The sequence below is a fragment of the Papio anubis genome, chromosome 11 (genome assembly GCF_008728515.1).
Source record: "Papio anubis isolate 15944 chromosome 11, Panubis1.0, whole genome shotgun sequence".
In the NCBI taxonomy this organism is placed as follows: domain Eukaryota; kingdom Metazoa; phylum Chordata; class Mammalia; order Primates; family Cercopithecidae; genus Papio; species Papio anubis.
In genome coordinates this window covers 32,520,013-32,543,854 of record NC_044986.1, presented here as the reverse complement: position 1 = coordinate 32,543,854, position 23,842 = coordinate 32,520,013, and the positions used below count along the sequence as shown (strand labels likewise).

Here is a 23,842-nt window from a genome sequence, read left to right as displayed (position 1 = left end):
ACATGAAATGATCTCTCAGGATTTCAGGGACTAGAAAAGCCTTTAATCCTTTTCCTTGCACAGAATGCTGCTTGGGGCTAAGGAATGGATACATTGACCCCTTGAGAGCCCTGTCTGACAGCCTGTGTCCCTGGAGGCTTGGATGACTTACAAAGTAAGAGGCGGCGTGTGAGAAAGTGCCCACCAATCCCAAGGTCCAGACCTTGGGTTTCTTACCCCCTTTCCTGGCTTGGGAGATAGGGGAGTCGTGAGTGTGGGTGACACAGGCTGCCCACTAGCACCTTGTCCTTGGACACTAAGGCAGAGCCTTAGTGACAGCTGAGGAAGGAAGAAAGTGGAAAGATGTGAGCCACCAGTGTGGCACTGGGAGGAGGAAGGGTGGGCAGGCAGGAGCCGGAGAGTCCTGAGGAAGTTGGTAGGAGAGATCCTGGGGATAATGGGATGTTGGAGTCAGTGGGGGAATCTGAGGTTAGGGGAAGGGTCATGGGATGTGTGGGGAGGGTGTAGGCTTAGAATCAGGAGTCTGGAGGGCTGGGGAGGGGGCTGGGCTGGGAGTTGGCTGGAGGAGCCTGGCATCGGTGGGAGGAGTCTGGGGATTGGTGGGAGGTTCTAGGAGCTAGTGGGCAGGAACTGGAGCAGCATCAAGGGGTTGGTGGGCAGGCGAGTGGTCAGCAGGAAGGCCCTCATCAGTAAGGGCTGATGAGTCGGAGAGTGAGGGCCGTGGGCTGGGCCTGGGGACCCTGACCACAAGCTCCATGGGCTCCCGGGCCTTGTTTCGATAAGCCCGACGGATAGTGTCTACTGCACGCTGGTGGGTCACCTGCTCCAGACTCTCTCCGTCCACTGCCACAAGCTCGAAACCAGCCTAGGATGGAATGAGAGAGTCACATCCCTCCCTCCCCATGTCACCCTGCACCAGCCCCCAACCTGAAGGCAGCATCTTCTCACCTCCACCCACGAGGACACTCCTCCCCCATCTGGGTGGAGGGGATGGACAATGAGACTTTTGTGCCTGGAGTCGTTGGGGGCAGGGTGGGGCACAGACAAGGGCTCTTTGTCCCTTGGGGCTCAGGCTCAGGCTAGCATGAGGGGACAGAGTTTTCCCTGGGCCTGCTCATCCTGCTCATCTGAACCCCCTCACCCCAAGCCTCCTCCCACAACCTGGGCTAAACATGTCTGGCTGGAAGCTGAGCATGGCCAGCCCATCTCCTGCCTGGTTTCAGCTGTGGGCTGTTAGGGTGGGCCTGGGCATGCTTCACCCACCTGCAGGGCCCCACTGAGGAAGGCGGCCCCCCCAGGGAAGATCTTCTCTATCTTCACCATGGGCTGCACCTTGGACTCAATGCCCCCAGAAATGCTGATGCCTAGTGATGGGGAGAAACACTGTGAGAGTGCAGCTGGACCCCAAAATGCAAGCTCCCTGGAGAAACCTAGAATTCCATCCCCAAACCCAAGGCCCCAACTTCTCCCACATCCCTACCTTCTGTTACTACTCAAATCTCAATTCATTCTAAAATCCTCCAGAGCCTAGCCCCTCAAATCTAGACCCCACCCAGATACACCCCAATACCCCAGATTCCCTTTTATTTATTTTTTGAGACAGCCTTTTTTTTTTTGAGACGGAGTTTCGCTCTTGTTGCCCAGGCTGGAGTGCAATGGCACAGTCTCGGCTCACCGCAACCTCCGCCTCCCAGGTTCAAGCGATTATCCTGCCTCAGCCTCCCGAGTAGCTGGGATTACAGGCATGTGCCACCATGCCCGGCTAATTTTGTAGTTTTAGTAGAGACGAGGTTTCTCCATGTTGGTCAGGCTGGTCTGGAACTCCTGACCTCAGGTGATCCGCCCTCCTTGACCTCCCGAAGTGCTGGGATTACAGGTGTAAGCCACCGCGCCTGGCCGAGACAGAGTCTTACTCTGTCGCCTAGGCTGGAGTGCAGAGGCACAATCTCAGTTGGGTTCACGGCAACCTCTGCCTCCTGGGTTCAAGTGATTCTCCTGCTCAGCCTTCTGAGTAGCTGGGATTACAGGCGCCCACCACCACGCCCAGCTAATTCTTTTGTATTTTTAGTGGAAACGGGGTTTCACCATGTAGCCCAGGCTAGTCTTGAACTCCTGACCTCAAGTGATCCACCAGCCTCGGACTCCCAAAGTGCTGGGATTACAGGCGTGAGCCACCGCGCCTGGCTCAATACCCCAGATTCTTTTCCTGGGCCCAGGCTTCCTAGTGTCCCCTGCCAGGCCCAGTCCCACCTGGACTCACCTAAGGACTGCTTCATCTTGGACAGTGTCACTGTCTTCAGCTCGCCACTGGGGGTCTTCATGGCTGCCTCCTCGGCCGTCCCCTCAGTTCCATTCTCCGAGGGCCCTTGCTTGGCCTCCACCTTGGCTGCCTCCCCATCCAGAGATCGTGGTAGAGGGGGCCTGGCCTTCCGAGGCTTGTGGTAGCGCCCATTGGCCATGCTGGGGGCAGGGGTAGGCGCAGGGGACGGGGAGCGTCTACCCGGAGACTTGCCTTGACCCCAGCTACTGCGGCTGCGGCTGCGGCTGCGGCTGCGGCTCTGAGCCTGGCCCCGGACCTGGCCATGTGGAGGGTGCTCTCTGCTCAGGGGTTCTGTCAGCAGCCAGTTAGGCCGCAGGGGCCGGGGAGCCACAGGGGGTGGCTGGGGAGGGGGTGTGCAAGCACTTCGGCGGGGGGTGAAGGCATCTACTGGCACGTCTTGGAGAGGGGGGATCCCTTTATGAGGGTGGCGAGGGGCAGAGGCACTCGGGGAGACCTTGAGGCCCCCCAGCCGCTCCCTCAGCTCCCCATCATCTTCCTCTTCCAGGAAGCCGTTCACCGGCAGCAGGTAGAAGCCTCCGCGGCTGTCTGGGGAAGAGCGCCAAGGTCAGTTGCCCACTCGTCCCCTCCCAGCTTGGACCACCTCTCCAGGACCCAGGCCTTGCTTTGGTTTGTGTGGGGCCCATGAGAACCAGGCCCGAGTTTGTTCAGGAACCAGTGCAGTGCGGCCCACCCATGGGGTAGGCGGACAAACATGTTCTATTAGACTCGCTTTTTTTTTTTTTTTTTTTTTTTGAGATGGAATCGCACTCTGTCGCCCAGGCTGGAGTGCGGTGGCGCAATTTTGGCTCACTGCAACCTCCACCTCCCAGGTTCAAGTGATTCTCCTGCCTCAGTCTCCCCGAGTAGCTGGGATTACAGGCGTGCGCCATCAAGCCCAGCTCATTTTTGTATTTTTAGTAGAGATGGGGTTTCGCCATGTTGGCCAGGTTGGTCTCTACCCCTGACCTCAAGCGATCCACCCGCCTCAGCCTCCCAAAGTGCTGGGATTACAGGCATGAGCCACCGCTTCCAGCCTAGAATTGCATTTTAATACTTCCTGTTGGAATCGTTACAATTCTATTTTAATGTATCTAAGAAAAAAGACGACTAGCACATCAAACGTAATTTCTCAGAGATTACTGCATAGAATGAGACTAGATTTTAAAAGTGAGCAGGTTTCAAACCAACTATTAAGTAAATAATAGTACAGGTGGTGACCAGCGGATGTGATAAAATGGCTCTGGTGGACAAGAGCTTTCCTTCAGGGGACCGAAATGTGCCTGGAAGCCACAACTGCCTCCCCGTGGGGAAAGAAGTAGAAGGCCCATCCTCCTTTCCCTAATCTCCCCAGGGTTGTGCCCCTCCCTGGGCTCTGGGATCTGACTGACCAGGCACGGGGGTGATAAGGTGACGCTTGGGTGGTGTGTCCTGCCGGGCTGGTCTCAAAGCAGGAGGCCGGACTGGTTGGAAAGATGAACAGGTCAGAGGCAAGGCACCCCGCCAGGCTCCCAGAGGGAAACAGCTCAAGGGGCTCGGCAATCTCTGCAGCCCTCTCCACCACGGGGTCCCATCCCCATCCCCAGCAGGGCTGGGACCCAGAAGTCCCGCCTCCCACTGCTGACCTGCTCTGCTCTTGAGGGCCTCAAAAGCCTCCAGCTCCACAGGCATCACCATGCTGTCAAAGCGTCCCAGGTCTGTGGGGGCCACCACACTCCTGGGAGAGGGTGAGAGACAGCAGGGGTGGGAGGGGCAGGCAGGGTGTCAGTTCTAGAGGTGCCAGGATGCCCTTCAGCCCTTGGGAGGTTGGGGGTGGTACCAGGGATCCCCTTTCTGCCCCCAAGCCCTCTCTGCAACCTCCTCCCACCTGATGTCCCGCAGCAGCAGCAGCTTCTCAGGCCTGTCCAGGATGGCCAGCAGGGGCCTCACCAGGTCCTCCACACCTCCCTCATGCACATACTGCAGATAGAGGCACCACAGGTCAGACAGCAGTGGGGACTTCCAGAGCTGGGTGAGGGGGACACCAGGGCATGCAGGTGTTTCTTCTACGCATGTAGGGACCTATCCAGCCCTGCATGCCTTGGGAAAGGTTTACTCCACCCCCAGCTGCTGCAGGGTGGTCTGATCTTGGTGATAGGGTGGAAGCCTGCAGTAATAACAGACCTGCAATAAATAGCAACAGCATTGATAACAGCTTTGGGACAGACACTTTTCTAAGCCTTTTACATACCATCTCTCAGCAACCACCCTGAGAAATGGCATTCATTATTCCTGTTTTACAGATGCTGAAACTGAGGCTCAGAGAGAAGGCCTTCACTCAAAGCCATACACATAAGGAAATGGGAAGAGGAACTGGAACCCGGGAAGTCTAACTCTTGCTTGCTCTGGTGTGGGAAAAGGATGTGCAGGGAGTCAAGGAAATGGGAAGAGGGACTGGAACCCGGGAAGTCTAACTCTTGCTTGCTCTGGTGTGGGAAAAGGATGTGCAGGGAGTGGACTCTCCTCCCCACCCCCACATCCCAGGCAGAAGGAAGGAATTCGAGCCAAACTCTAGGCTGTGTGCCTGGCTGTCCCAGCATGTGTCTGCACACAGACCTACAAATTAGGCTTTGTTTGGGGCTGGAATGGGAGCCTTGGGGAAGGGGCGGCTCTGCAGAAAGCCTCTCCGGTCAGTTCCTGGGGCGGGATGGGGGGCGGGGTGGAACCCCTTCTGCCTGGCACTGCCCGGATGCCACACCCCACTGACTCTGAAGACCTGAACACTGGGAGCCATCCCACTTGGACAGCACACCGACCCCTTGTGGCGAGAGGGAGACTGAGTCAGTGACACGCATGCATAGAACACTTTCTATGGGCACAGGCACAGAGACAGAGCATGCCCTGGTGGTCAGAGTGAGTCATTCATAAATATCTAGAAATAAATACAATACAAACGATGTGTGTGGCCCCAAACCACACACAGTTACAGCGACTCACACATATCAACAATACATTCCCTTTTGTCTGGAGAGACACATATGGTGCAGAACCAGCCCCACATGTGCACACGCTTTAAGTCTATGGACTTGGATTCGTTACCCACTAAGTACCAGACCCTGTACTGGGCAGCAGGGGCACAATGATCCTGTCTCAGATCTTCAGAAACTGGGTCTAGTGGGAGCGAGGGGCAGATGAGTCACATACCCCAGTGAACTACAAGCCAGGGGCAATGGAGCACAGGGAGTCTCAGAGGAAGGTGGGAGGATCCCTGTGGGCTTCATGGAGGTGGTGGTATTTTGACTGACTCTTAGAAGATAGATGTAGGGAACAGCACAAAAGTTGGGAAGAAAGTGTTGCAAAGGTGGTGTGGAAAAATGAGTAGATAGTGGTTTAAACGTGGCCATGGGGTCCATGAAGAGCCTCCCTGCAGGGCTGCTGCACAGGTTGTGACTATGTAAGTAGCGTCCCTGAGGTTGTGCAGGTTGTAACCTGTATAAACCTATGCGGCAGCCATGGGAAAGTGGAGGTTGGTGGGTTAGGGAGTCGAATCGGGGAGGACCTCGAATGTGAGAGCAGGAAACTTGTACTTATTCTGCCAAAGACAATGGGTCACCAGGTGACTTGGGGAGTGTACAGCGATCAGAGGAGGGTTTCCTTTCCTTCCCTCCCTCCCTCCCTCTATCTCTCTCTTTCTTTCTCTCTTTTTCTCCTTCTTTAGAGACAGATTTTCGCTCTTATTCCCAGGTTGGAATGCAATGGCGCGATCTTGGCTCACTGCAACCTCCATCTCCCAGGTTCAAGCAATTCTGCTGCTTCAGCCTCCTGAGTAGCTGAGATTACAGGCACCTGCCACCATGCCCAGCTTTTTTTTTTTTTTTTTTGTGTATTTTTAGTAGAGATGGGGTTTCACCATGTTGGACAGACTGGTCTCGAACTCCTGACCTCAGGTGATCCGCTCGCCTTGGCCTCCCAAATTGCTGGGATTATAGGCATGAGCCACAGCTCCTAGCCAATCAGAGACGGGTTTCTGATTCTTGGTCTGGCAGCTGTAGAGAGATGGCTCACATGGGGAGAGAGGGGAATCCTGGGGTTCAGGGCTACATGCCCCAGTCACCAGGAGAACTTTGCTCATCACTCCAGCCAGGGCTTCATTGCTGAGGGTCTGATCTCTTGGTGTGGGGGGCTTGGGTCAGGTTTGGGTGGTGGTTGAGCTCGGCAGGTGGTATGGGAGCACAGTAGGAGGTTTGGGCAAAGAAGGGAGGGATGAGGGAAAAGGAGCCGCCAAAGAGACAGACCCAGAGTCCCACCTCATGGACAGAGCCTGCATTGCCCTACTTAGCGCTGGGAGCTGAGGGTGACACTTTCTGAGTTTAGCCCAAAGCCCTTTAGCTTCCCCCCAGCACACACCCCTATCTGCAGCTCTGCTGCAAACCGGGCCTTGGTAACAGGATGCATAAATGACCATGTCTCAGTCTCCAGGTGACAATGCATGGACACACACACACACACACACACGCTAGCCAGACACCTGCTTGCTCACATGCACACACACACACAAATTGTGCAGTCATATCAACACAAACCAGGTACCCCACAGACACGGCAGTGCACACACCACACAGACATACAACACAGCCCCACTCTGAGCGAGGTGAAGGGTGAGGGAATCCACAAACAATTTTCCAAGACCTCCCAGCTCGCCCTCACACACAGTGTGCAGACTCCTCACAAGTTGCCCAGCGTACACACCCAGGTCTTCCTGAGACAGGGACAGAAAAGGACCTGCCAGTCCTGGAGGGAGTGAGCTGTGCCCCACAGCCTCCCCAGCAGGTGGGCCCCAGAGACTCCTTCAAATCTGACTCTCTCCTCACCCTGGGGCCCTCTGGCTCTTTTTGAAGTGGAAGGGAACAGAGAACAACGGTTTAGGTGTTGGGGGGCAGGGGTTGAGGTGTGGTGTGTAGGGGAGGCAAAGGATTACTTACTTGGGCAACAGGGGAAAGGACCTGGCATGAGGCCAGGCGTGCTGGGTGACCCAGGAGCAGAGGGTGGCATGCAGGGAAGGATGGAGGCTCAGAGAGGGCAGAGGCAGGTGACTGCAGGGACTCACTTTCCCCACTCGGGAAAAGTGTCCTCTCCTTCTCTTCTCAGCTTAAATACCACCTCCTCTGGGAGCGCCTCCCAGCCCACACCATCTAATATGTGTCTCCTGGTTTACCCTCTCATGTTCTTTTTCTTCACAGCTCTTTGTGTGACTCATCACCATGGGTGTTTTGGTTCTAGTGATTGTCTAGCTCTTCTTCCTGTGAGCTGGCAGATGTGTGTGTGTGTGTGTGAGACAGGGGTGACTTCTGATTTTACTGACCACTAGCCTCCTGGCATCAAGCCCAGACACTGGTCAGTGGACAGTGGCCTGAGTGAATGATAGGCTGGGTGACCGAAGGACCGCGTGCCAAGGCTGCAGGCAGGATGGAGGCTTACCCGGGAGCAGTGGCGGGTGACAGCCAGCACCTCATCATCAGTCAGCAGCCTTTGGGCCAGGTCCTGAATGAGGGGCCGCCGGCTCTCCCAGGCCTGAACCTGCTCATCCACATTGGGCAGCTGGCTGCAGGGACTCCTGGACCTGGCAGACAGCAGGGCCCGGCCCCTCTCCCGGTCTGCAGGGCAGGAGCCAAAGGGCGTGATAAGGAGCCAGGAGTCATCAGGGGAGGGGAGAGGGGCTTCCCTCAGCAGGGTTGGGCCCCGTAACTGGCCAGCTGAGAGCCCAGGTGCCTGGGGCAGAATCCTAGCCTAGCCTATATGCTCCCACTGTGGTTGCCCACAGCAACCTGCCCACCAATGCAGCACAAACCCCAGCCCCTCAGCCCCAACATGGACCCCTATACCAGTCTGTTTCTTAATGGGGTCTTAGCCCAGTGCCCCCAGGGCCCCCTGAACATGCACCATCATAGTAGTCTGTTCCCCACTGGAGCCCCAGCACAGGCTCCCTCATCACCCCCAAATATATCTTTGGGAGTCCCAACACAAGCTCCTAAAATGCACACCAATATCTGTCTGCCACCCTATCTTTCCTAGTAAGCTTAGTCCAATTCTTTTAGCTGCCCCCAATACGTACTAGTCTAGTTGCCTGATCCCCCATGCTTGACCCTGACTCAGTTTAGTCCAAAGCCACTTAGCTGGCCCCCAGCATGCACCCTCATCTGCCACTCTACTGTAAACCAGGCCTTGGTAAAGGGATGCATGAATTACCGCGTCTCAGTCTCCAGGTGACAAACTTCTGCACCGGGCCCACGCCCCCTGCTATGAAGAAGAAAGAGGCTCAGCTGCAGGTCTTGGCCCCCAGTCTGAAAATGGGGGTCAGGAGGGCTCAGGACAAGCTGGAATGGAAAATTCAGACTGGAAGTAGGTGTAATGGGGAGGCAAGAGGCTCGGCCCTGAGGGACTTGAAGGCAATGCTCAGGCTATGGATTTCCTTCATAGGCAATGGGGAGTCAGGACGGTTTTGGATCAAGAGAGGGTGCAGTCTGAGCTCTGCTTATGCAAATTCACTTGGAAGCAAATGTATGAAGGGAAGAACCTCAGGGACAGAGCTCGGAGAAGTACCCACCTTCAGGGGATGGAGGGAAAAAGAGGAGCCTTGGAAGGAGATAGAGGAGTAGCCAGAGAGGTGGGAGGAGAACCAGCAGAGGGCAGGGCCTTGGGAGCTGTGGGAAGAGAGATGGAGAGGGGCCAGGCAGCCCTAACTGGAAGGGATTATCTCTCCCATGGTACAATCACCTTGAGACCCCAGAACTTCCCACCCCAGGGCGAAGCAGGGTCCAGCTCCTCATCCTCTGGTTGTTTTGTTGATCCGACATCCACCCCCCTCTTCTGAAAACAGCACCCTGATTTTCTCCTGGGGACCCACCCCGCTCTGTTCTTAGCCCATGTACTCCAGGGTGGGTATGTGATCCAGGCTGGCTAACAAAAGCACTTTCTCTCCCACATCATAGCGATTTATTCTGCATGGCACAGGATCTCAGCTGGGCCAGGGACAGCCTACCCTGGGACTTCAGCTGCAACTATTTAAGGAGAAGCACTTTCTCCTGGGGTTGCTATGCAATAGAGGCTATCTTACCCCCAAGTCGGCAAAGCCCACAACAGTGAAACCAACTCACGGGAGAGCTGGAGCGGGGAGATGGAGGGGGACAGATGTCTGATGATGTTGCTCAGATGTTTAGACCCAGCTTAAATCAGTAGCTGAGCCAAGATGTGCTTTCTTTTTCTTTTACTTTTTTTTTTTCTTTAGAGATGGGGGTCTTGCTATGTTGCCCAGGCTCGTCTTAAACTCCTGGGCTCAAGTGATCTTGCTGCTTCAGCTTCCAGAGTAGTTGGGATTGGCCAGGTGCGTTAGCTCATGCCTGTAGTCCTAGCACTTTGGGAGGCTGAGGCGGGTAGATAGCTTGAGTCCAGGAGTTTGAGACTAGCCTGGGCAACATGGTGAAACCCCCATCTCTGCAAAAAAATACACAAAAAAAAAATTAGCTGGGCATGGTGATGCACACCTGTCATACCAGCACTTTGGGAGGCTGAGGTGGAAGGATCGCTTGAGTGCGGGAGGTGGAGGTTGCAGTGAGCCGAGATCACGCCACTGCACTCCAGCCTGGGAGACAGAGCAAGACCCTGCCTCAAAAAAACAAAACAAAATAGTTGGGATTACAGGCGTGTGCCACTAAGCCTAGAAGAAATGCTTTCTAAAGCTAGTGTGAGTTGAGTTTCTGTCACGTGCAACTCCAAGAGTCTTAACTCATCCACCCTTGGTCTAGTCTCTGAAACTCACCAGAGGGATGAGAGGGCCTCTTGTGAGTATCCTTTGGCAGACCCTGACATGGGTACAGCCTGGGCTAGGCCCTTCTACCTCGGCTCTGATCTAGAAATGGCTTTGCTCAAGGATGCTTCTAGAACTGAATTGAGCAAACAGAACTCTGACCAGGGGAGGTGAAGCCAAATGCCCTAGGAAAAGTGTGCTCTACCGCTGCCACCACCAAGAGCACAGGGATCTGATCAGAGCTCTCCCACGTCCTTGCTGTGCTATGATTCATCAGTTTTCCTTTCTATAAAATGGGGAGATGAGGCAGTATAACAATGACCACTACATTTTCTGAGCACCTTCTGTATGCCAGACAACGTACTAAATGATTCACATATACTAATTCACTTGCTCCCCACTACTCTTAAAGAAATAGGTATTACTGGCTGGGTGTGGTGGCTCATGCCTATAATCCCAGCACTTTGGGAGGCTGAGGCAGGTGGATCACACGAGGTCTGGAGTTTGAGACCAGCCAGCCTGACCAACATGGTGAAACGCCCTCTCTACTAAAAATGCAAAATTAGCCGGGCATGGTGGCACATGCCTGTAATCCCAGCTACTTGGGAGGCTGAGGCAGGAGAATCACTTGAACCTGGGAGGGGGAGGTTGCAGTGAGCTGAGATTGTGCCATTACACTCCAGCCTGGGCAACAAGAGCAAAACTCCATTTCAAAAGGTAATAATAATAATAAAGAAAGAAAGAAAGAAAAATAAGTAAGTATTATTACCCCCATTTTACTCAAGAGAAAACTCAGGCTCTCAGGAGCTGAGTGGGGACTCAGCTGGTAAAAGGCGGTGTGGGATCTCAACTCAGAACTGCTGGATGCCGAAGCTAGTGGACTTGACCTTGTCTTCCTGTTTGATCAACCCACTACTTACCTTTCTCTATGTCCAGGTGAGGGCAAGCTTTGGCCGGGATCCCGCTGTCCAGTGTCCAGGCCTCTCTGCGCCCATCCCCTGCTAGCCTCCCCTGACCTCCTCCCTTGAAGAAGAGGTTCATCAGCGTCTTGGAGCGCTGCAGGGCACCCTTCTCCCCAGGGGACCCCGACTTCTCCTTCTTCCGCTGCTTCTTCTCCTCTGCAGACAGGAGGGAGCAACCGGGGTGCTGGAGGGATGGGCAGAAGGGAAGGACGAGGGGCAGGGGTGTGGAGGGGGCAGAGAGAAGGGAGAGGAGAGGGCAGACAGGATCTGCAGCTGTGCGGGGATGGGAGTGCGGTTCCTCTTCCGACTTTCTGACCCTTTCCCCCACCGCACAGCTGTGGCTATGTAAGGAATCTCCATTGAGGCCCAGTTGGAGAAGGGCACACATGCGTGCATGTGAGTGTGAGCGACTGTGTGTGTAAACAGGCCTGGGAACTCCAGGATCCAGGGGCTGGGGTAAGGGCTGGTTCGGGGAACAGGCGCAGAGACTAAGGGTGAGTATGGGGTCCAGGACTAATTTAAAGTGGAGCCCACAGCAGGGTCTGAGCAGCATGGAGCTTGGGTTGGGCAGGGGCTGCGTCAAGGCCTGGGGCAAAGGGAGGGTTGAGCCCAGGACAGGGTGTGAGGCAGGTTTTGGACCAGAGGCTGTGGAGGGAGCAGCAGCCACCCATCCCCCACGTACCCCACAAGGTCAGGTGGCTCTGGGAGCGCGTAATAGGGGGCCGGGGTCGGCTGAGGGCCAGTAGCAAGGCCGTCTTGGGGGACTCAGAGAGGGCAGAGTCAAGGCGGCGGCCGTGGTGGGGGCCGTCCGAGCGGATGGCGGTGTCCCTGAGGATGACTGTGGGCCGCACGCTGCACCAGGTCTCCACCCGGCCCCCGGCATCAGGCTCCGTCTGCATGGCTGTGTCGGCCCGCCCCCAGCCTGGGCCGCGGCCGCCTGGCTCCTCCGGCCCCAGGGAGACGTCCAGGCGGTCCGAGGGCAGGGAGCCTGAGCTGTAGGGGGCGCTGGAGGCGCACGAAGAGACGCTGGAGCTGCTCTCAGAGGCCGGGGACAGCTGCTGCAGCACCCCGTTGCTCACTGCAGGGAGTAGGGAAGCCAGGGGTCAGCGGGCTTGCTTCAGGGCCCTACCGGACTTGCATACCACTCTTGGGCTTAGGGGTGGAGGAGGCAAGGTCAGGCAGCAGCCTGGGTTAGAACCGCAGTGGTGTGGAACCCGCTGCTCCGAAATGCTGCCACTGACCTAAGGCATGTCACTTCTCGAATCACCTACTGGGACTCCAGACCCTAGGAGAGCCTGCATTTTATCCGCAGATTCTCAGAGGGGAGCCCAGAAATAGCTCTAGACTGTGTGGAGGGTTTTGGTCTTCTTCTTTCTTCTTCTTTCTTTCTTCTTCTTTCTTCTTTCTTCTCCCTTCTCCCTTCTCCCTTCCCGTCCCTCCTCCCTCCTCCTTCCTCCTCCTTCCTTCTTCCTTCTTTTGTTGTTTTTGAGACGGAGTCTCATTCTATGGCCCTGACTGGAGTGCAGTGGCATGATCTTGGCTCACTGCAACCTCTACTTCCTGGGTTCAAGCGACTCTTGTGCCTCAGCTTCCCAAGGAGCTGGTATTACAGGTGTGCACAACCACACCCAGCTAATTTTTGTATTTTTAGTAGAGATGGGGTTTCATCATGTTGGCCAGGCTGGTCTCGAACACCTGACCTCAGATGATCCACCCACCTCAGCCTCCCAAAGTTTTGGGATTATAGGCATAAGCCACCGTGCTGGACTTTCTTTTTTTCTTTTCTCTTCTTTTTTTTTTTTTTTTTTTTTGAGACAGTCTCTCACTGTGTTGCCCAGGCTGGAGTGTAGCTCCTCGGCTTACCACAGCCTCAAACTCCTGGGCTCAGGCAATCTTTCCACCTCAGCCTCACAAGTAGCACAGACCACAGGCCCTCACCACCACTCCAGTTAATTTTAAAATTGTTATTATTATTATTTTGAGATGGAGTTTTGCTCTTGTTGCCCAGGCCAGACTGCAATGGCACGATCTCTGCTCACTGCAACATCTGCCTCCTGGGTTCAAGCAATTCTCCTGCCTCAGCCTACCGAGTAGATGGGATTACAGGCATGGGCCACCATGCCCGGCTAATTTTGTATTTTTAGTAGAGACGAGGTTTCTCCATGTTGGTCAGGCTGGTCTCGAACTCGTCACCTCAGGTGATCTGCCTATCTCAGCCTCCCAAAGTGCTGGGATTACAGGCGTGAGCCACCATGGCCGGCTTAAATTATTATTTGTAAAGACGAGGTCTCCCTATATGGCCCAGACTGGTCTTGAACTCCTGTGCTCAAGCGATTCTCCCACCTCAGCCTCCCAAAGTGCTGGGATTACAGATGTGAGCCACCGAGCCTGGCCCTTTTCTTCTTCAGAGGTCCGGGTCCCACCCTCAGGCCTCCACCCTTTCCCTCCAACCTTGGAGATCTGAGCCACTTACGTCGGTCCAGCCAGCAGTACTCAGAAACCATCTCTTTGTAGGCAGGGTACCGGCCGGTCTCCTGGGGAGGGGATGGTGGGCACAGGAGGGAAGGGGGAGCAGTGAGGATGGAGAGTGAGAATGGGGCGGGGGTGACATGATGGGAGTAAACGTTCAACTTCATTTCTGTCCTCCAAATTCATCATGCTCTGGCCATACAGGTCACTTTCTTTCTGAACATGCCAAGTTCCTTTGTATCTCAGGGCCTTTGCACCTGCTGTTCACTCTGCCTGGAGGCCACCCTGACCCCAAGATACAGGGGCCTTCCTGAATTACTCCATTCCATCTCTCTATTAATTTCCTTAGAGCATTTGTCAACATCTGCAAGCATCTAGTTTATTGATCTGTCTCCCTCCAGTAGCAAAGAACTTATCTGTCCTGTTCACTGTTGCAGCCCCAGTTCCTGGCACCGTCGCCGGCACATAGCGGGTACCCAAAAATATTGTTGAATGAATGAGGGGCAGAGTGGGAGTGAGGAGAGATGTTTGGGCTAATCTGAGAGGAAGGAAAAGGAAAAATTGGATGGGGGAGAGGTAGAAATGGGTGGGGGAGGGCAGCAGAGGAGGCACCCAATGAAGGTTTCACTCCAAGTGAAAGCTTGGGGAAACAGAATGGTAGAGCAGAGGCCAGGGCTGAACACCAGGGGAGAGTGAGGTGGCATCTCCTCCAGGAGCCGGAATGAGAAGACCTGATCCTCAGACAAGTGTGAGACCCACATGAATAATGAATCCAGCCACCTCCTGTGAAATCCAACCTCTGGCCCCAGCCCAGCCCTCCTTGCTCTATGCCCTGGGGATGCCCACCACCCAGGTCCTGCCCAAAGCCACAGCCGCCACCCCTCCCTTCTGGGCAAGACATTTGTTCCTTTCAACCCTAGGCCTCCACCCTTCATAAGAAAGGGGCACCACTCTAGCACTGTGGGGAGAAGGACTGGAACCAGGCCCAGCCACTGACCAGCTGAGTAAGTGACCTGTTTGTGAGTTGCTGTGCCTCTCTGAACCTCAGTTTCTTCTTCTTCAAAATAGGGATGAGAACAATGCCTGTCTACCTTCTAGTGGCTGTGGGAACGTCATAAATTGCCAAGCATAATTAAGAAGTAGGGTGGCCTGGGAAGCCCCTCCTCTAGCCTCGCTTCTCCCTGCCCCCACAGTTCTGCCCACCTTGATGGTCAGCATGATGTGCGTTTGGCCCTTCAGCACCTCCACGGCCTGGCTGTGGCTGATGTCGTCAAACCTGACACCGTTGGCCGCCAGGACCTTGTCCCCCACCTTGATGCCGTTCTCCTCGGCCAGCCCACCATGGTCCACTCTGAAGCCAGACAGGCATCAGTCTGATAGGCCCCTGGCCTGCCCTCCCTCACCCCACTCCAGACCCCCTTCTCTTGGACACAAGACTGTACCAGTCAAGCTCCTTGACCCTCCTACTGGGGCCTCCCGTCCCCTCCCAGGCCCTCACTGAGACAGGTGGTTGGCCAGGCCTCACTTGCTGACCATCCCCACATCCCAGCCTAGGCCCTACTCCATGCCCCATTCTCAGTTCTACCCCAAGACACTTCCTGCCTCAGCCCTCACTTGGACACGTAGATGCCCAAGCCAAACTCCTTGCCCCCACGGATGTTGAAGCCCAGGCAGAAGTCGTCAGAGGTTGTGTATAGGTGGACGATGCGCCGGACACCATCTTCTGAGCTGGTGTCAGACGGTGTCGAACCGCACTTCTCCACTACCAGGCGCCGATTCACCACATCCACCCTGGGCAACAGCAGGGGGCCCTCAGGCGGGGTCCTCCATCCGCTGCCACCCACCACCCTCCCAGCAGCTCTGACAACTGCAGGGAAAGTGGGGGTTGCCTTTGGGGGACTCCCCAGGCCTGAGACCTGCAGTGGGACATAGGTTCATTAGCTGGGAAAGCAGCCTAAATCGCCTCTTTTTATTGAGCAGCTGCAATGTGCCAGGACCATTCCTTTTTTTTTTTTTTTTTGAGACAGGGTCTTGCTCTGTCCACCCAGGCTGGAGTACCATGGTGTGATCATGGCTCACTGCAGCCTCAACCTCCTGGGCTCAAGCAGTCCTTCCACCTCAGCTCAGCCTCTTGAATGGCTGGGATTACAGGCACATGCCCACCATGCCCAGTTTTTTTGTTTTGTTTTGTTTTGTTTTGTTTTGTTTTGTTTTGTTTTAGACGGAGCTTCACTCTTGTTGCCCAGGCTAGAGTGCAATGGTGTGATCTTGGCTCACCACATCCTCCACCTCTGGGTTCAAGTGATTCTCCTGCCTCAGCCTCCCGAGTAGCTGGGATTACAGGCATGCTCCACCATGCCTGGCTAATTTTTTATTTTTGGTAGAGACAGGGTTTCTCCATGTTGGTCAGGCTGGTCTTGAACTCCCAACCTCAGGTGACCCACCCGCTTCAGCCTCCCAAAGTGCTGGGATTACAGGCTTGAGCCACTGTACCTGGCTTTTTTTTTTTTTTTTTTTAAGAGAAGGAGTCTTGCTATGTTGCCCAGGCTAGATCCCAGTTCTAATCCTTACAGCACCCCTGTAGGGAGGTGGTGTTTTGCCCCCGGGTTTCACAGCAGGAGCAGCAGCAATGTGGCAGCAGGACCACTGGGATCTGAGAGAGCAGAGCCATTGGAGGAGGGCAAGGGAGAGATGTGGTCTCTCCTTATTTTGAGGTAAGGCCTTTGGATCCCCTGCGTTTCCTGAGCCTGTGAGCAGGAGGAGCAGAAACCTCTCCCCTCAGTGGGTTTTGCATGGTGGTGGGGCTAGGGTGGGCTGGGGCAAGGCCAGGGCTAGGATGAGGGAGTTGCTGCTCACCACGTGGTCTTCTCCTTGGAGAACTTGATGCCTGGCACGCGGCCCATGCGCCGCACCATCATGTGCAGGTGGCTGCTGCCCGTCAGCACCTTCACAGCGCTACCCATGGTGATGCTTTCCAGGCTTAGCCCGTTCACTTCCGTGATCTTGTCCCCCACGCACAGGCCAGCCCGCTCTGCACCACAGGATGGGAGTGGCTGGCATGGGGCACTCGGGAGAAGAGTCCCCAGGGTGGGGGCTGAGCCTCCCCCATCAAATGGAGCTCCTTCGGGTTCAACTGATCTCCTCAGTCAGAGTAGGGATTGTCAGAGCAGGGGCTGAGTGTTCCCAGTGCCTAGGGATCTGTCCCTTAAACCATTCTGCCCTGAGGGTGAGCCCTCTCCCCCCGTCAGTCAGGCCTTCCAGAGTTGGGAACTCTTCCTTCTGTCCCTGACAGCAGCATCCTCTGCAATTCACTGAGGTTAGAGTCACATCCTAAGCCTGGACTTCAACCTGGGGGTTCCGCTTACCTGCACTGCTGCCTTCCTCCACTTTGCTGACGAAGATGCCCAGGCCATGCTCTGAGCCCCCACGCACACTGAAGCCCAGCCTCCCTGCTGGACTCTTCTCCACCCGGACTGAATGGATGATGTCACTTTCATCACTGTTGGCTGTGGGGACAGGGATTTAGGGATGCCCCTATGTTCATTGCGGGCACTGAGGGCCCCTGGGTTCCCCAACTTGGGGCCTGCAAAGGCTGGGTTGCTGGGCACAGTCACACAGGCATGTAGGGGCCTAAATGCAGTGGGGCAGGTCAGCCCATTTCTAAGGCCCCTCTGGGTGATTTTTATTTTATTTTATTTTAAAGTAACAGGGTCTTGCTCTGTCATCCAGGCTGGAGTGCAGTGGTGTGATCATTGGCTCCCTGCAGCCACAAACTCCTGGGCTCAAGTAATCCTCCTGCCCCAGTCTTCCAAGTAGCTAGGACTACAGGCACACACCACGGTGCCTGGGTTATTTTTAAATTTTTTGTAGAGGCAGGGTCTCACTTTGTTGCCCAGACTGGCCTCAAACCCCTGGCCTCAAGCAATTCTCCCACCTTGGCTTACCAAAGTGCTGAGATTACAGGTGTGAGCCACATGTCCTGCCCCCTCTGACTGATTTTGAGGCCATGGGCCGGGAGGGTGTAGAAGAAGGTGAGATCAGCGGGACAGGACTCTATGCTAAAGACACTATTCTCTAGCCGAGTGTAGTGATGTATGCCTGTGGTCCCAGCTACGCGGAAGGCTGAGGCAGGAGCCCAGGAGGTCAAGGCTGCTGTGACCTGTGTTCACACCACTGCACTCCAGCCTGGGTGACAGAGTGAGACCCTGTCTCAAAAAAAAAAAAAGAAAGAAAAGAAAAAGAAAAAGATGCTGTTCTCCTTCCTTCCTAGTGTGTGTGTGTGTGTGTGTGTGTGTGTATCAATGCTTTCTGAGCTTCACATGCCCATGGGCCTGGGGGAAGCCAAATTAATAAACAATTCTGTTACTCCGAGAGTCTGATGGACAGACAAGAATGTTCAAGATTCTGTTCTATGGGGCACAGTTGAGGGTGTCTGGCCTCATCAGCTTGCAGCATAAATTAGTATATTAGCTCTATCTTCAAATGCTTGTAGAGCTACCCAGTGGAAGGCATTAGATGTTTTCATCTGTGTAAACAGAACCTGCCTGCAGTACTCTTGCTCACATAGTGGAATTAGACAGAGGCAGATTTTGTCAGGAAAAACTTTCTAAAACATTCAGCTATTGGAAATAGAATGGGTTTTCTTTCTTTTTTCCTTCGAGACAAAGTCTTGCTCTGTCGCCCAGGCTAGAGTGCAGTGATGCGATTTCAGTTCACTGCAACCTCGGCCTCCCAGGTTTAAGTGATTCTCCTGCCTCAGCCTCCCAAGTAGCTGAGATTACAGACATGTGCCACCCACGCCCGGCTAATTTTTGTATTTTTAGTAGAGATGGGGTTTCACCATGTTGGCCAGGCTGGTCTCAAACTCCTGACCTCGTGATTCACCTGCTCTGGCCTCCCAAAGTGCTGGGATTACAGGAGTGAGCCACTGCCCCAGCCTTGAAATGGAAGGGATTTTCTAAGACAGATAGTAAGCTTCCCATCTTTGGAGGCATGCAAGCTGAGACCCAGCAAATCTCTGGGATGTTATGGAATCCCTGAGCGCCCTTCCATCTCTTAGACTCTGTGATTCTAAGAGGAGTCAGGGTTCTAGGAACTACTTGGCTACATGCGGAAAGAAACCCCAGGCCACACCACACTGCAATATGTATGTGCCCAAGGCGGTCCTCTCCATCACGCTGGGGAAAGTAGAGGGGGAAGGGGGTTCCTAAAGGCTGAACCCGTCAGGTAAGGATTCTTTCTTTTTTTTTTTTTTTTTTTTGAGATGGAGTTTCACTTCTTCTCCCAGGCTGGAGTGCAATGGCTCAATCTTGGCTCACTGCAACCTCCGCCTCCTGGGTTCAAGCGATTCTCCTGCCTCAGCCTCCCCAGTAGCTGGTATTACTGGCATGTGCCACTACGCCGGGCTAAATTTTGTATTTTTAGTAGAGACAGGGTTTCACCATGTTGGCCAGGCTGGTCTTGAACTCCTAACCTCAAGTGATCTGCCTGCCTCGGCCTCCCAAAGTGCTGGGATTACAGGCATGAGCCAAGGCACCCGGGGCAGTAAGGTTTCTGTAAGGACTCTGATGGGTGGGATTTTGATGGGTAAGGGGAAAGGGAGTGGCACTGACGAGGGGGAAGGAGCCAGGGATGCTCAGCTGTGGGCCCTTAGGAGGCCTTCCAGTTACAGAAAAGCAAGAAGGCTGGAGGGGTAAGTTGGGTCCCAGGTGAGAAGCTGAGATTTCTTCGTGGGTAAGGGTTACTCTAGAGGTGTTTGACAGGGAGAAATCACACACACACAGACACACACACGCACACACACTCTTCAATTTGATCTAAGAGAAGTCAGGTTACAGGGCACAGCCAGGGCAGCTCGGAAAGAAATCCCCAAGGGCAGCTTGTGGGAGGGGTGGTGCAGGACAGATGTGGGGGGCCAGGGCTTTCCCAGCTGATTAGATTACACAGATCTCAGGCCACTTACAGCCTTAGCCAAGAAGCCTTTTGCTCCCTTGCTCCCAACCCTCTCTCCTCAGGGCCTCACTGGGGCCCCCCTAGGGCCCTGGGTCAGGGAATGTGAAATCTGAGGTTTTCCAGGAGCCTGGGCCCTGCAAGGATGGAAACTTCTCTACCTCCACTGCCCCAGCCTCTCCTCCAGGTGCTCCACTGCAGCCCCGGCACTATCCTTGCTTCTGCTCTTGCCCCCTTCAGCTATTCTGTATACAGTACCCAGAGTCAGCTTTTACATTAGATCATGTCTTTTCACTGATTAAAAACTTCAACACCTGTTCCTGCTTCTAGAACTCCAGTCTCCTCACCATGCCTTATAAGGCCCTGCCTGGGCTTCCCTCTGCCCACCCCTCCGCCCTCCCTTCCACCCTCCCTCCCTCACTGAGCTCTGGCCACCCTGATCTTCCTGTTCCTCGTGGAGGTCAAGCCCTTCCAGTGTCCCCACTGCCTGCAGTGCTCCTGCCCAGGCCTTTAGAAGGTCAGCTCCTCTTCCTCATTTCCCTCCTGGGTCAGACACCACTTTCTCGGAGAAGGCTTCCTGGAGTATCCTACCCCTCCTCCCAGTGATTCCCTCTTGTAGGGCTTCTCAAAGCGTTGTGCTGTATCAGCAGCATCAGTGTCATCTGACAACTTGCTAAAAACAGGAATTCTCTCGCTTTACCACAGACCCACTGGACCAGAAGCTCTGGGACTGAGCCCTGCAATCTATCCCTGAATGAGCCTTCCCGGCAATTCTGAGGCATCTGAGGTTTGAGAAGCACCATTCTATCATATCATCAGATGATCACCTTCTGACTCTTCTCATCCTTTGCCATTGTTTGCTTATTTGTCTTATTTATCTGTCTCTTTTGATTGGACTGTAAGCTCAATCATGGTGGGGACTTTGTAATTTTCTTGTAGTATATCTCCAATATGTTGGACAGCACTTGGTATTTGATAAGTATTTTTTTGAATAAGTGAAAGAGTAAATGGATGAATGGATGGACAAACTAGGAGAGTAAGGAGAAATGCATTAAGGGTAATGCTTTCCTGGATTAAAGGTAATTCATTTTTTCTGGGACCAGTTGAGTTTAAGGAGCTGGTGGGGTCTCATGGGGCTGATGTAGGTGGCAATGTCCCTCTTCCCACTGTTTATTCCTTATCAGCTACTTTACTCCCGGGGAGTGATCTACATAATAATATGGGGCAGGGTTCCAGGCTGCGGAGACTTGGGAGATGTCTGCGCTCAGGCAGAGGGGAGAATTCTGAACTCAGAGGGTCCCAGCCCAGTCAGAGGAGAAGCCAAGTGGTCAGAGCAACTCCCCAGTCCCTCACTTGCTAGGAGATCCTGCTTCCTTGGCTGCACAGTGGCACTTGCATGAGGCAGAGGGAGAAAGCAATCATGAAACCCTGGAAGAGGATCTTTAGAGGGATGGTATAGGCCCGGCATAGTGGCTCAGGCCTATAATCCCAGCACTTTGGGAGGCTGAGGTCAGAAGATCACTTGAGCCTAGGAGTTCAAGACCAGCCTGGGCAACATGGTGAAACTCTGTCTCTACAAAAAGTAAAATAAAATAAAATTAGCCAGGCTTGGTGTTGCATGCCTATAGTTCTGGCTTCTCAGGAGGCTGAGGCTGGAGGATCACTTGAGCCCAGAAGTTCAAGGCTGCAGTGAGCTATGATCACACCACTGCAGTGCACTTCAGTTTGGGCGGGTGACACAGCAAGACCTTTTCCCTCTTAAAAAAAACAAAAAAACAAAAAGACAGTATAAACAGCCCTTGCATCATACATGGGCAAAGGGAAGGGGGGAGAGGGAGAGAGAGAGAGACAGTATTGGAGGGAGTATAGCATAGTTCTTTTCATAGAATGGGACTAATAAAGACTGCTGTGGTGCCTGCTTCCCTTTTCCCCAATGTCTCTTAACTCCCCTGGAGACTTCTGCTCCCTGAACAGAATGACCGCGGTGACCCTCAGCAGTGCCGTGTTGCTCACCAGAGGGTGAGGCACAGACTGGTGTATGACAGTGGTGAGCGTGCCAAGCCACTGGTGGAGGAAAGCCTGCTCCCTGAGCAACATGCCCACCCCTGTTTCGGTGGCCTAGGGAGGGGAACAGAGATGCCCCGCTGGGTCAGAGCGGGAGGAACAGGGCCTGAAGAGTCTAGTCTGGGATCCAGCCAGGGCAGCTCTGCTGGCTAAGAAAGAGGAGAGGAGCTGGAGATATTTATCTGGTCCTGCCCACAGAAAGCCCACACTCAGGGGGCCTGGCTCCACCCCTGGCATTCAAGGTCCTGTCTTGCTCACCAGCTCTTAGTCGCCTCACATCTGTCACTGCAGCCAGGGTGGCTCCTAAGTGCCCACCCACCATGCTCCATGCTTTTCATTTCCAGCTTTTGTTGGTGATAGCTCACCCCTGCCACCAGCTGTTCTTGTTGCTCTGTCCTGCTACACTGTAGTTTTCTGGAAGGTGAAGAGGGAGCCTGATTTCTCTCTGGGTCCCTTGTAACACCTCCCCAGGGCTGGTATAGAATTGGTGCTCCATGAAGCGGCATTAAGCAACTACATAAGCTTAGGTCTCCCCTTCCCTGATGGAGCTCCCTCTCCACCCTCAACCCTCCTCTTCTGAACATTTGCTGTGCTGCCTTCATTCCCCTCCTTCAGCACTGAAGCCCTGAATTCTGTCTACCCACTTGGGCACTGACTCCTCGCAGCCCAGCACAGAGCTTGTCACACAATGTACTGGTTGATGGAGGATGTCCTCCTTTATCCTGCCCCATCCCCCAGAAGTACACACAATGGATCTGGAGAAGGGCAGAGCCCATGGGAGAAAGAGGCCAGTTCAATCCCCTGCCTTGTCCACCTGGGGCTGGCATACCACACGCATGCCTTTCCCTGTTGCCATGGCCTTCTCTCCCTCCTCTGACCCTTCTACCACCCTGGACCCCTGCAGGATTGGCCTGGAGAAGAAGCAGGTGAGGAAGAGTGTATGGGTTCCCAGGCTGCCTGCCACCTCCCTGTGACTCCAATCTCTTGAATTCCCCCACTCATACAGGCTCTGCCTCCTCCTGCTGAGTTCCCACTGTCCCCTACCCCCACCCTCCCCAACCCAGGCCGGTGGCTGGGTCCCACCCCCACCTTCGATGGGTGAGTTGATGAGGATGACGCGTCCCATGGGCGATGAGGCTCGGATTCCGCGGGGGGGCCCGTTCAGCAGCCGTTGCTGCTTCCTTAGCAGGTATCGCGTTGCGGTGGAGCCTGAGTCGCTGCCTAGGTGGCCTCGGGAGGAGAGGGAGCTCAGAGAGCCGGAGCTTAGGTCTCCTAGGCCCAGTGGGTCGAAGCCCACTGCGAAACCCTGCGCCATGGCGGCTGGGCTAGGGCGGCACCCTACAGGTCCAGAAGGAATCTGCTAGCTCTGGAGAGGCCAGCCCCGCGTGCTTCGAGCTCCATGAGCCTCTCTGCGGGGATGGGGTCTCAGTAACGTGAAGGCCCTTGCTTGTGATGCCTCTCAGCAGTGTGAGCTCCAGGCCTGGGCAGGGAGAGCAGGGATGAGGGAGGGGTGTAAATGTTTCCCCTGCTGCCCTCCAAAACTTCCACCCCTCCCTGCTGGTTTAAGCATCCTGCCCTCCCATGCCTTAGGCCCCCCTCCTGTCTCACCCCAGACCAGAGAACTGCCCCATCCAGGCACCATCGTGGACTCTCGCTGACTTTATACAAGACAGGTGGGAACCTTTCACCCCTCATTGCTGCTGGCGGCTGAGTCATCTACTCCCGTCCTCAGTCCTCAGTAGAGGTTGAGAGTGGGGTTGGGATTACTAAGGGCGCTGGGGCTTAGAGCGGTGTGAGACAAAAGAGGTCGAGACAGCTCATGGTATCACCTCTCTCCTGCATATGCGGGTATGGGGGTGGTCCGGGATAGGGTGGGGGCGGCGTGGGGCGGGCTGGGCCTCTAGGACAGGGCTTCAGGACCTTAGACAGCTGAGGCCGAGGAAGCCCCCCAGACACCCGCGGACTCCAGGCTGCGGCTCCGGGTCTAAAGAGTCTGCACGAACCTCTCCCAAGCTTGCCGGGAGGATCCGCTGGAGAGGGATCCCACGACATCCCGCGCAAAACCCAAGGCCAATTCCCTCAGAGAAGCTCTGGAACCCAGAATGAAGCACCCCAATATCAACTCGGCCATCCAGGCCCCCCACCCCTTTGTGCCTGGTCCCCCTCACCTGGTCGCTGCTGTGGCGCCGCCAGCCTTGTCAAACCACCCTCCCGCGAGAGCTACTGTGGCAGTCTGCAAACCCCACCCACGCTCCGCGGAGGCTGCGGGAATTGCGCTGGCCTGCACCGCCCTGGGCT

The 23,842-nt window shown here is 54.9% G+C and overlaps 1 protein-coding gene across 5 annotated transcripts; it reads right to left on the bottom strand.

The window, feature by feature from the left end:
- Window positions 1–21: 21 nt before the first annotated feature.
- Window positions 22–23,809, bottom strand: PDZD7 (PDZ domain containing 7). Of its 5 annotated transcripts, none has more exons than XM_003904129.5 (17): window positions 23,713–23,809; window positions 22,634–23,024; window positions 16,897–17,037; window positions 16,388–16,562; window positions 15,146–15,322; window positions 14,735–14,882; window positions 13,536–13,596; window positions 11,745–12,140; window positions 11,021–11,218; window positions 8,543–8,593; window positions 7,775–7,950; window positions 4,185–4,276; window positions 3,943–4,034; window positions 3,709–3,780; window positions 2,261–2,866; window positions 1,264–1,364; window positions 22–865 (listed from the first exon to the last, which is right to left on the bottom strand). In XM_003904129.5, the coding sequence occupies exons 2-17, from the start codon at window positions 22,857–22,859 to the stop codon at window positions 617–619; spliced, it is 2,961 nt and encodes a 986-aa protein (XP_003904178.3). In that variant the 5' UTR covers window positions 22,860–23,024; window positions 23,713–23,809; the 3' UTR covers window positions 22–616. The 5 variants fall into 5 exon arrangements, with proteins under 5 accessions (XP_003904178.3, XP_031507988.1, XP_017799728.1 ...); XM_031652128.1 differs by having other exon boundaries at window positions 8,543–8,590; XM_017944239.3 differs by lacking the exon at window positions 3,709–3,780.
- Window positions 23,810–23,842: the final 33 nt, after the last annotated feature.

Coding starts and splice junctions, on each gene's coding strand:
- PDZD7 (XM_003904129.5), bottom strand. CDS start 22,859: ATGGCGCAGGGTTTCGCAGTGGGCTTCGACCCACTGGGCCTAGGAGAC. Junction 13,597..14,734: donor ACATCATGCTGACCATCAAG/GTGGGCAGAACT, acceptor TCCCCTCCCCAG/GAGACCGGCCGGTACCCTGC. Junction 12,141..13,535: donor GTACTGCTGGCTGGACCGAC/GTAAGTGGCTCA, acceptor TACTCCCTGCAG/TGAGCAACGGGGTGCTGCAG.